General features: G+C 51.3%; 1 protein-coding gene across 11 annotated transcripts in view; it reads right to left on the bottom strand.

Annotated features, from left to right (window-relative positions):
- Positions 1-12,323, bottom strand: part of ANK1 (ankyrin 1) — a 211,331-nt gene that overhangs the window by 65,181 nt on the left and 133,827 nt on the right. For 10 of the 11 annotated variants that reach the window (XM_012538780.3, XM_033415392.2, XM_049704180.1 and 7 more), the window contains exons 3-5: positions 5,390-5,488; positions 1,376-1,474; positions 733-831 (exon numbers count right to left, since the gene is read on the bottom strand). In XM_012538780.3, coding sequence (XP_012394234.1) covers positions 733-831; positions 1,376-1,474; positions 5,390-5,488 — 297 coding nt within the window. Of the gene's footprint in view, positions 1-732; positions 832-1,375; positions 1,475-5,389; positions 5,489-7,172; positions 8,728-12,323 lie in introns of those variants that run through there. The other variant, XM_049704178.1, reaches the window with a different exon arrangement.

Genomic DNA, 12,323 nt, shown 5'->3' with positions numbered 1-12,323 from the left:
GCTCCTAGTCGGAGCGTTGATGAGAGTTTTACTGTCCTGTCTCTTTGCCTCCCTCTCACCCCATCACCCGGTGTCAGGACAGTGCCGTGAACTGACGGCCGACCAACATTCCTTCATTCATCTCACAAGTATTATTGAACGCCTACCAAACGCTGGAAACCACACCAGGCACCGAGGTTTCAGTTGTGAGCTACTGTTATTAATCTCCTCGGTGTGCGCTAGGGGCACAGGGCCCCCTGAACTGGCAAAGTAGATGTCATCTGATGCTAAGAGTCAAGAGAAGCTTTGGTTCCATCTAGTCCGATTTCATCATTTCACCAGTGACAAAACTCAGGGTCGAGTGACTTGTCCAAGAGTGTACGTGGGTTCCCGGCAAGAGCCTTTCTCATTAAGGTCCTAGGCAGACCTGTCACCCACACGTGCGCGCGCATGCACACACACACACACACACACACACGTGCGCGCACGCCTCCCACCCCAGCCCGGCCTCCAGTGTTTGTCACAGTGGGAATGACAGGCTCACCCCTGCTGTCACTTCTCTGGCACATGTCTGGGCATCCCTCAACGGCCATAACTTTGTCTCTTGCCCCCTTGCAGGGTCCAACAGCACCCAGGACATTGATCATGGCAGAGAATGCATCCCAAGCCATGTCCCAGGAACACACTCCCCTGGGACCGTGTCCTCCCCCCAAGAGACATTCAGCCGTGAGGCCGCGTCCCCAAGGTACTTACTTCTGTGGCTACATTCTGATTAGCTCCGTTTTCCAGCAAAAACTTAACCACCTCCAAGTGATTCTCTTGTGCTGCCATGTACAGGGGTGTAAAGCCTTTCTGTAGGCCAAGAGAAAAAGACATTGGCATTCACCCACGTTAGTGACAGACGCTAAAACCAATGCAGGATCCTCCAAACTCGCAGACAGCTCTCCCTGCAACCTGTTTCCACCCAGCCCTTGTGGCAACATCCCCACCTGTGTCTCCAGCTATAAAAACACACGGACACTCTGCAGTGGCGTAGCGGGGTTACTTCAGAAGGCCACCAGGTGGGGGTGATCCTCTCCAGAAGTCTGCTCCTGCCCCTCCCAGAATGGTCAGCCTCTTCTGCACACCCACCCCCCGCTAATTTCACTCCTTTCCTCATCCCCCCTCACGTCCCCCCCATGCACAGATGAGCCACAACTAAATACATTATTCAGCTGAAGGAACAGAGACGGGGTCCACAATGACCCACCCCATCGTGCTTAGAACGTCCACCGTGAAGCAGGAAAAAGCAAGAAGGTGCTTGGGGACATTTGAATACATTTGGACTCGGCCACACAGCGTGTCCACCCGGGTGAAGGGTACGGGCAGCCCCACCGCCCGGGGCCCTGAGCATCACCTGTGACTGGGCGTTGACGTTGGCGCCATAGTTGACGAGCTCCCGCACCACCTGGTCCTGACCTGCCAGGGCGGCGATGTGCAGCGCCGTGTTCCCCTTCTGAAACACGGGGAGGGAAGACAGGAGGTTCCCAGGGGCCCATCACAGGTACAGGGCTGTCACAGGTGTGGGATAAGGGTGTCGTCTGCGGGGAGGCAGCGGGCTTCCTTTATGGCCCCAAGGGGTGGACCACACACACTTGTGTGCCTGACCCATCAGACATCATGAACAGCCCTGGAAACCCAGGGAGGGAAGTTCCTCCCGTTCTCCTGAAAAAAGAATGCCCCAGAACAAGAGCGCCAACTTCTCAGCACGGATCTGCTGCTCTTGGGCTCGGCGTCCCGACATCGGCCGACGGGCCGTCAGGATCCCCCAGGACACCTGCGGAAGGGCTGCCAGGCCAGCTGACTCCTTGGACGTCCGGCTCCTCCCGGGCTGTGGCCCTGCAGGATGGGGTGGAGGCCCCGAGCTCCAGGGAAAAGGAGGCCACGGATCCCGCGGGCCCAGCTCCCTCGCGCCATTACAGCAACACGCACCGGCCAAAGGCTGGACCAAAGCGGGCACGGGGTGAGGGGCAGTCAAGCATCAGATAGAAGCGGGAAGGGCAGAAATAGGTAAAGGAGTTGGGGGGAGGGTTAGTAAAAGGAACTATATAATGTACGTAGAAGAAAAGAAAAATATAAAACCAAGTGCGGAAAATAAATAGAATAGAACCTGGCAGAGGAAAACACAAAGGAAGAATATGAATAAGTAAAATACAGTGAGTCAGAGTTCACCAAGTCGGAGAGAGAGGAAGGCCGGAGAGAAGAAACATTAGAAGCAAATGAAATTCACAGCTGTTTTAAGGTAAACTTTTCAGAAGCTGAGAACTGGTAACAGAGACTAAGACACCAGGCAGGCTCTGAAGGTGGTGGTAGTGACGGGGACGTGTGAGGTTTCTTGTTTAGGTCCATCCTGGGCATTTAACAGCACTTCCTGGATGGGCGGGCTCAGGTCCGGCACGTGGCTTCCGTTTCCGGGATGCGCCTCCCTGCCAGGCTCCTGCCAGGCTCCTTCCTGCCTCCCTCCCAAGTCCCTCTCCCCGACGTGATCCCACGGACATCCCTGCTCCGGGAGGGACAGGCGGGGCAGGCCCACCTGACAACGTCCATCAAACAGGGACCACAGCTGGACCCATCTGTCCCTCTGCTACTTAAGGCGCACAGATCTCACACGACCTCACATTTTCTAATTCAGACGGCATATAGTTTTTAACTAAACTACATGAACACTTGCCAATCCAACTCAGGAAACCCACCAAACAGGGACTTCAAATCTAGTCTGTGCGCTGGGGCCACCGGCCACTGGGAGCCAAGCGCCTCCCCCAGGGGGTCTGAGCATCACAGGGCCACCCGGTGCCCCAGGGCTCATGTTTCTGTCTCTAAAGCGTGGCCTGTTTCAAGCAGGAGGGTCCTCTCGTTACCTCCCAAATGTGTCTTTCTGATTTCTCCTTAAGTCCCACTTGATAAGCAGAAGAGTTCTTCCTCAAATATCCATCAGAGAATAAGTGTCAGAAATGAGCATAAAGATGCTAAGTAATCTTTTCTCCTTCGAAGTCCGAAGAGCCTCCACTTAGACACCTTGGCACCTGGGTCCAACTCACTCGCTGTACCAAGTGGAGCAGGGCTGCTGGCACCAGAACCTTCTCTAGGAATCAGGACTCAGACCTCCACGCCTCCCCACCTAGAAGGAGGCATGCCGTGTCCATCCATCCACTCACCACACGCTGAGCATGTGTGTGTCAGGCACTGGGCCAGCTCGAGAAGGGAATTTCAAACATTTCCTTCCGTCTGCCCCTTCCTGCCTGAAATCCCACGACGACAGGACTCGCCCCATACAAACCCACGTGGAGGGAAGCTGGCCAGGGAGAGATGTGGAGGCCTGGCCGTGGGACTCAGCCCGTGACGTCTTCAGAACCTGGGCTGAGAGCAGCCCTGGTGAGGAATGTATGCCCCCCTCCACACACACATGCACGCGCCGCAAGGCTCAAGGAGACCCCCAGCCTCAGGTCCGGAGTCACAGGGAGATGGTTTTTTTCTGCTCCTCCCGCAGCATGAAGGAACGTGCCCTCAAAGAAGCAGGAAAAAGTACTTAGCTATATTTGGATCCACAAAGACCCAATTTCTCCATTTCCAGGGAGTCCCAGAGCTCACGGCAGGGAGGGTGGCTGCAGTGGGTGCTGAGTGAGTGCCCGGGCTGGGGAGGGGGGTGCAGGGGGAGGCAAAGAATGCATTTGTTTCACGCTTTTAAATTTTCTAAGCACAGTTTAGGAACCTATATTGGTTTTGGCTTTTTAGTCTTGTCTTTTTTAATCTCGCTCCTGCTTGCGAGACCCGTTACAATTCCCCAATCTGTTGTGGCTCTTGCTTTGCCCACGGTTTCAGCTTCACCCTTTTTTTCCTCCCTCTGTTGGGCCCTCAGAAACCACGTTGGCTTATACAATTTCTATAAATACAGAGACACACCAAGCGTTCGCTTGCAGAATACCGATCCAAGGGGGAAATTCGGAGAGAGTAAACGTGCTGAAGCGTAGTGTTTCTGCAGCTCTTGTGGGGATGCCAGGGGGAGGACAGCCACTCTGGCCACCACAGCCCGTCAGATGGTACCATGCTTGCGGCCAGGCAGCTGACAGCATCGGATGAGAAATAACCACGTCCCTTTCATCCGCAGAAGAAGCCGGGTGGAAACAATTGGTATTTGTCACGGGGTTAGAAAAAAAATGCTCTGTACACGTTCAGAAAGAGCAAATCAGTCTATTTCATCCGTGAGATCTTTTCACCTTTGGGAAATGACATGAAAATTACAGAATTTTCCCTCGAGAGATGAGTCTACCTTCATAATATTTTGGAAGTTCACTTCATAACCATAAATTATATCTGTTCTCTACCTGTTGTTCTTCTGGTTCTCTGCTCACGAGGTGGTAACTGCGTGGAACTGAAATCGGGGCTGTGCGTGAGACCACGCTGAATAAACAGCAAACGGAAAATAAGAGGCTGCAGGGACCAGCCCAGGAAGAAAACCATGGGATGTAACAAAGGAAGGGGGAGAAGAGGAAACAGTACTTGACATGGTAAACAGAGGTGATTCTTTTGGTTTCATTTTGTTTGTTTTTAAAAGCTGGCTGCTTGTTGCTTAGTAAACAAATAAGATGCATAAGAAATGAAACTGATTTTGCAACATGTAGGTGCATCAATTTCATGACTGCAGTTTCTGGACTTAAGTCACTGGTGTTTATAATCTACTGCTTTGGGGAGAACCGTCCTGCTGTGAGAGGTGTGACATCACACAAATGCTTGCAGTAAACAGAACACTGTTCACTGTTCAAGGGACCCAGTAAGGAGAGGAAATGGGTTTGGGGCTGACCAAGGAAGACTCAGGGTTGGAGAAGGATGTGGAGAAGGACTCTTCCACAGCCCTCATGAACGACATAGTCACCAATATTTATTGATTTCTTCCTATATAGGCATTATATATTCACTACCACATTTGATTTTCATACCAATCCTGCAACTACATATTATAATCTCCATTTTAAAGATGAGTAAACTGAGGCTTCTCACTGGCTGAGTGACTTGCTTCAGGTCACAGAGTAGGAAACATCTCAGCGAGGATTTGGACCCAAGGCACCTGCCTGTGGACCTCTTAGCTTGGGAAAGCATGAAGCCATTGGGCAAAGGGTTTTATTTTTAGATTTACAGTCGAGTGATGAGGATAAAGGCCCCCTGAATCCTTGTGGAAATGGGGTCCTGTGTTTTTCAGGTGACTTCAGGGGCTCACAGGGCTAGGAAGTGACTGGAAGGATGAGAAGAGTTCAGAAGCAGGCTTGGGTTTCTGTCATGAAGGGCTGGTTTCTATGTCTTTAGGGTTTGGTACGATATGTGAATTTTGATGGAAACCTCCTGCCCCGCCCCCCACCCCCGCCACCAAGAGACGTACCTTGGTTGTCGTTTCCAGGATGATCTCTTTGTGCAGAAGTTCGACCACCATCTTCACGTGGCCTTCTTTAGAGGCGAGATGCAAGCCGTTCAGCCCATTCTGTGAAGAGCAGAGAGGCAGGGACGGCGGGGTTAGAGGGTCCGTGCGTCCTGCTGGTCCAGGCGGCTGGACCGAGGTCCCTGACCGCGAGGGGCCGTGCAAAGGGCCCGAAGGGGAGACCCCGAGTGGTGTCGACATAGGCGCAGGGCAGAGCCAGCCTGTGACCAAAGCTTGTCTGACAGTTAAATTTGAGGGGAAAAAAACCAAGCAAACATTTTCCAGGGCCAACCATCAAGTCCACAAAAGCAGAACTCTCACTGGGTAGTTAAAGTTCCAGCCGCCCGGGCTCTAAAGAACGCAGCCAGCGCAAGCTCACTGGTCCCCTCCTGCTTCAGACCCTTCTGACCCTTGCACTTAGATGTCTTGAAACTTTCTGGCAAAAGCCGCCTTCAAAGAGAGCTACTCAGAACACAAATAACTGACTACACGATGGAACTAGCTTTCAGTTCCAACGGAGGAGTAGATCTCGGCTCCGCACAGAGAATGATTTTCATCAGTCAGTGATCTCCACCCCGCTCCCTCCCCACCAGCAAACTCCCCTCTTCCCATCTCCTCCTTCCTGTCTCCTCTGCTGGTCAACTCTGTTCTCCCACGTCCCCTTTCAGGGGGGCCCCCAGGGCCACCGTGGGCTCTGGCTGATAAGAAAGACCCTCATCACCAAGATGGAGGGGTTGGTTCCTGATGGTGTGAATGGAGGGGTCCCTGGCTCACCCAATATCTCTGCAGCCCCACCATGGGGTCCTGAAACTCCCACTCTCCCTTTGTATCAGGGAATCATTTTCAGGAGATTCCAATTAAAACACAAATATTCTGCCTGGGAGTTCTAGTGCATTAACCCATTAACAGATTAGCCCTATTGCTTTGTTAAAACCAGCACTGGAAAGTACTGAGTGATTACTGCTGTAACGCGACACAGGTGCCTCATGATGGGAGAATGGAACACGTATAAGACCCTCTTTACGTCAGGGGCCTTGGACGGGGCAAATATAACTGGTGCCTTGGGTGTCAGAGAACAGCCCAGAGTAGGCTTGAAGGGAACTTTACCTACTTCCTATTTAGATCGGACCCGCCCTGCGCCCCAAACCCACAGAGTACAGCTGGCCAAATCTTTGCCCGTCAGCACAGCCAGCCTTGCCAGGGTGGGTGTATGTGGAGGGGATGGGAGAGCCCGCTGCAATATTTCCTCTCGCCAATGCCTGAAAATCTCCGTTAGATTTCTTCCTCTTGCAGACTTTGGACACCGTGAAAATGTAGGGTCCAAAGCGGTGTGAGTAATCCACACCCCAGTGTGAATGAGTTTATCAGATAAAGGCGAGGTCAGAGCCCGTTCTGATAACAGAAAGGGAGAAAGTGGTTGAAGGCAAGACAGCAGGTCTGTGACTGCAGGAATCTGAGGGAGGGGAGGAGCTCGGGGCTGAAGCCAGTTCCCCTCAAATCATTCTGCAAAATACAAACTTGCAGAAAAGCCTTTGTCAGGCGACCCGCTCGGGGGGCCTGGAGCCACTCTCTCCAGCTTTGCGTCCTGACTGTACCCCGGGGAAGGGTCTGCACCGGAGGGAGCCCCTCCTTCCCCAGCGCTGCCATCTGCAATCCCCTCTTCACACCCAGCAGCGCCTTGTCTGGAAGGTTCTGGGCGCTGAGCGCAGGCACCCTGTGGTCATGTGGGAATCCGGGGTGGGCGTACCACTGTGGGCGTCACAGTCTGCTCCCTGCAGGGGACTCGGCTGGGGCTTCGAGCGTGCGTGTGCTGACTGCGGGGCTTTCAGCGCTCCCGGGGGGCGCAGTCACTTTCCAGGAGCAGTCGTTGGTCCTGAATGCCTCAAAGCTGGGGAAGTGGCCAGTCTACAAGGAAAACACTAATGTTTGCTGCTAACACCCCAGGGGTGGCTGTCCCTGCTCTTTGGAGCCAGAGTCAGGATCTCAATCCACAGGGATTCTAGACACACAGTCTGCCCAGAGGATGCTGGCGTCCAAAGGGCTATTGGAGATCCCTGAATGCTGAGGAAACCAAGGCCCAGAGAAGTCAAATGATTGGTTCAGGTCACACAGCCTTTCTAGGTCACAGCCACATATAGAACCAACCTGGATGCCCCAGGAAGAAAGAGTTTGGGGCTTTTTTTTAACCCGAGGAAATGGTATGTTTCTTTTCATCAGCTGATGAAAGCACAGGTTCCCTTGTGATTACCAGGCAGCTTAGAGGGACTGCTCAGTCACCATAGCCATCCGTGTGGGACTGGTCACGACCGCTGTAGGTGGTCCCCAGGATTCTACTCGCTGCCCTGGTCCCTAGGAAGCCCCTCTGCTTCCCTCCCTGGGTCACGTACCCCCCTCCCAAAGCTGAACTCCGGCAGAAGGCAAGGGACCGTCTAAATATCAATAGATCTGTGTCTCTAATCGTTTTACTCAGCTTCCACCTCGGATCCTGGTTCAAAGATCTCTTTCTTCTTTATGACTTTATTTTTCTTACTTTATCTTTGATTTGTTTCCAACATAGTCACACTAAGTTACTTCCAAGTCCATTACTGTGATGATCTGAATCCAACTCCCTCACCAGGGCCACAGAAGAAGCCCATGTGGCACAGCTATGACGGGTGTGCAAGAAGACCCAGGAATCTAGTGCAGAACAAAATCACACAGGGGCACGGCTATGACAAACTCTTGTCCCAACTACGGTTACCTCACGCCGAGCAGGCACTAAATCCGCTTCAGCAAACGTTTACTGAGAAGCTGTTCTGTGCCTGGCACTACGCTAGGGATGCCTGAAACACAAACCCTGACCCTCAAAGAACTCAGTTTAAGACAGAAAGGAGATGCATAACAATAAATGCAAAATCACGTGAAAAACGCCCAAAATGCAGGTAGAAGACTGAAAGTAGCACAGAGGAGAAAGGAGCTGCTTGGTTAAGGGGTCAGGAAAGCTTCGCAGAGGGCTTTTCGGGGCAGTCTGCACACAGCCAGGGGTGCAAGTCCATTAACAATGGCAACGTGAGTTTAAACATGTCTGAGTTTAAATTCTAAACCCATGAGCTCAGGTTTTAGAAACTATGCTCCTGGCCCTTCTCATCAAGGGCCCTCCTCTTTCTTCCACGAAGCATCTGGATTCCAGGACCGTACAAACATCCAGACCCACTGCAGCAAGTTTTCTCCAGCAACTGGCCTCAGCAGATGGATGGATGGCCACATCCAGCAGCTGAAGTTGCTGAAACCCTGAAAGCAAGTTTAGGGCATATGTACCCAAAGGAGCTTGTACAACTGTCTTATTAGAGGCATAACTAGTCTAGGCAGGAGACCACTTCCAGTATTTCAAAAGAGCGTTTCATGGATAAATACTACATTTCATACTTTCTTTTTCTTTAAGCAGACTTGTTATTGCTGATCTGAAGGGGGGAGGGGTGCAAATTCTGGGAGCTGCTCGTTCTTAACTAAAACTATGGACAGAGACGAACTGCAATGTACCACCTCTTTAAAATCAGGATCCGTGTGGTGTGTTTGAGTCAAATCCAGTTTAAGTTATTGGCTAAGAGTAAAAGGCAGGCCGCTGAATCTTCCTTGCACCTTTGCAGCTAGTCCCACTAACCTGACAGCCACTCCACTCCACGCTGAATGGCAGACAGAATACTGAGGGGGATTACGGGGAGAAATCACATATTTCCTCCCCCAAATAACTGGGTGTAGAAGATAAACAAGAAGGAGGTGGAGGGATATTAGAGGAACTTCTTCAGCTAAATTAGAAGCTAGGGAGCAAAGCAGTAGCTACTTGTGGGCATTTTTTTTAACCACACGCTTTTCTCAGGAAAATGCCAGCTTGCCACATTCTTCTTCCCGAAGACACCTGCTTCTGCGTCTCCAGTTACGCGCATGTTAGACTAACTGATTTTGTTCCACAGCCCTTGACTGCTCTTTTCGGTTTTTCTTTCATCACTCTTTTTCTATTTTTTGTTTCAATTTTGATCATTTCTACCGACATGTCTTCAAGTTCTTTGATTCTTTCCTCAGCTGTGTCCAGTCTACTCTGGAGCCTGTTGAAGAAATTCCTCATTGCCATGAAAGTTTTTAAAAATTTCTAGCATTTCATTGGGCTCTTTCTTACAGTTGCCATCTCTCTGCTGAAATCCCCTATCTGTCCATGAACAGTGTCCACTTTTCCTAGTAGATCCTTTAACATATTAAGCATAGTTATTTCAAAGTCCATCTGATAGTTCCAAAATCCAGGTCATCTCTACGTCTGGTTCTGTTGATTGCTTTGTCTATTGACAATTCTTTGTTGTTGTTTTTTTCTTACTGTGTGTATTGTAATTTTTAATTGAATGCCAGACACTATATATAGAAGAGCAGTAGAGACTGAAATAATTTGTGCCTGGAAATGGACATGCCTCTGCTTCTGTGAAGCTGTTAGCACAGGGCTGAGGATGGGGGCTGAGTCAATCTAGTCAGGAGTTGACCTGCGTCTGGGTTTTGTTGTTACCACGGGTGCACACGGCCTTCAGATTATTCCAGAGGTAGGCTGCTGTCACGCGGAGCTCAGAGTAGGAGCTAAGGTGCCAGAGGGCTGTTCTGTGATCCTGAGTGCCGCTCAGCTTCCAGCCATCCTTATGTTGCCTGTGCCTCAGTTGGGGTCTTTCTCCACGCTCTTGCCCCCTGCCAGCAGTCCTATGCTCTTCCTTGTTTCAAGGTAGGAGCAGAGCTTCTCTTTTGTCCTGCTCCAGCTTCAGTCTTAGGCAGGCTTTGCTCCTGGGCCTCAAAGGTGGGATTTTTTTTTTCATCATTTTTCCCCTCTTCTCTGCAGCAGCAAAACCTGCCTTGTCTCTATACTTGGTGCTGAGTGAGATTCCCCTGCTCCTCCCCCAGTGGCAGCAGACCTCTGCTTTTTATTGGTATAAGGCAGTTAGTTATTTGTCCCAAATGGCTTCCCGCCCTCCCTGGGAGTACAGGGGGTGTGCCTCCCCCTTTACTGAAGCAGCACTGTGTCTCTGCCTGTCCTGGGGCTGGAAGGTTTCCTACCCTCCCCAGGGGCAGAGGGAGTTTGCCACTACTCCCCCTCTGGAGAAGGGATTTTGCCTGAGGTCTGAAGGGGAGAGGGTCTGTTTTGGCTTCACACAAGGGAAGGGTCTGGGGCCACGCCCCAACCCCACAGCCACAGGCACCACCTGCTCTCCTGTGCTGCCCATGGGTGTCCTCTGGCCTCCTGGTTTACCCCACTATTTCTCAGGAGCACCTGGTGGAGGCCTGGGGCTCCAGACACACTCAAGCCACACCGGCCTGCGGGAGTCTGTGACGACTTCGCTTGTATGGTAACTGCTTTTCTCTCCTGCTTCTGCCAAAGCTGAAATGGTGGCCCTCTCCCCAGAGGGCTCAGCGCTTTCTGGAATTCAGCTAAACGTCCATTGCCTTGTGGCCTCAGCCCTCTGATGGGCTCAGGGAAAACTGTCATTCTGTAGATTATCCAAGCTTTTCTCTCTCTGTTAGGGTGGGAGCAACGTTCTTCGAAGTTTTTACATCCTAGAGACTCCCTATCCTGAGCCCCTGAGGCCACCTGGTCCCATATGATCTCGTCCCACATGGTCTTAACACGGCAGACAACCATTTTAGGATCTTTTGGGCAAAAATGTTCATGCCAAACATGCACACCTGGAGTTTCTCATCTGCCTTTGCTCTGTTTTTTTCAGGTAAAATGTCAGTCTAGAGGATCCTTCTGAGCAGTAATCTGTCTGATGGGAAGGGAGGAGATCTCAGCCAGGCCGTGTTTCTTTTAACATTTTTAAGAAGAAGAAGAAGAAAAATAAAGTCTCATTCAGCCTGAATGATTTAATTTGGAGTATTTTCTTGTACCAACTGTGAGAAATTCCACTGGCAAAATAGACAATTCCAGACATTTGTTCTCAGTAAATGATCCCTCTGTTGCACGTCTCCGATTGCCCCAATTACACTAATTGATTTCTCAATGTACAAATCCAGTAGACGTGTCACAGGAAATTAAACTCTCATGCTGTCCAGAGCAGAGGACGATTTCAAACCGAGAGGCCTTGGTGTCCGGAGATCCTCTGCCTCTTTGAAAACTCCAAGAACACCTCCGAGGCTGCTGCTGGCGTTCTCGTGTGGACACGCCCCGTTCCACTCCTTTTCTCACACCCGGTGATTTCACGCACACACACACAGGTGGCCCTGGAGCAGCCTCAGGCTGTGTCCTGAGGACCCTCCTGCCCACCTGCCCCTGCCGCCCCACAGCCCCTGAACCTCATGATTCCAGCCCCTACACCTTTTCTTTGAGCTAAGCAGTGTGTGTTCCTGTAGCAGCTGGGAAGCATGGCCTTTTTATTCATAAGCACCTACTACCCTGTTATTGGCTCCGCTTAGCAGATTAATTGGCTGCCCTATTATCAGAGGCTATGGAGCCTTGGGCAGGGGAGGCTTCGATGGGGAAGGAAAGGAGTGGAGTCCTGGAAGAATAAGCCAGAGCAGCAGCGGCAGAGAAGGCCAAGAAGCCGAGGGCCCCAGAGGGGAACAAGACGCAGTGGGGGAGGGGTTTCTAGGTAACTTGCCTTCAGGCCACACCCACTTTACCCAGGCAGTCAGCCAGGAGTGAAGGTCTCGCCCATAAAGGACAAGGATGTATACACAGAGGATCGTGCACCTAGTTCTTATATTTTATATGCTACTTTCCCATCCAGTCCGGATCCTCTAGTAGCTTGTTATATCTGTCCAGGGAAGATGAGTGTTATACTCTACGTTACGGAAGCTTAATTCCCCGAATAACAACCCGCCTGTACATTCGGGACCTCTAGCTTTGCTCTATTATTGGTTCCTATCTGTGGGGCACGATCACTGACATTACATA

Source organism: Orcinus orca, chromosome 21 (genome assembly GCF_937001465.1).
Source record: "Orcinus orca chromosome 21, mOrcOrc1.1, whole genome shotgun sequence".
NCBI lineage: Eukaryota > Metazoa > Chordata > Mammalia > Artiodactyla > Delphinidae > Orcinus > Orcinus orca.
Note: the sequence above shows the minus strand (reverse complement) of the source record. Positions and strands in the feature narration are given on the sequence as shown.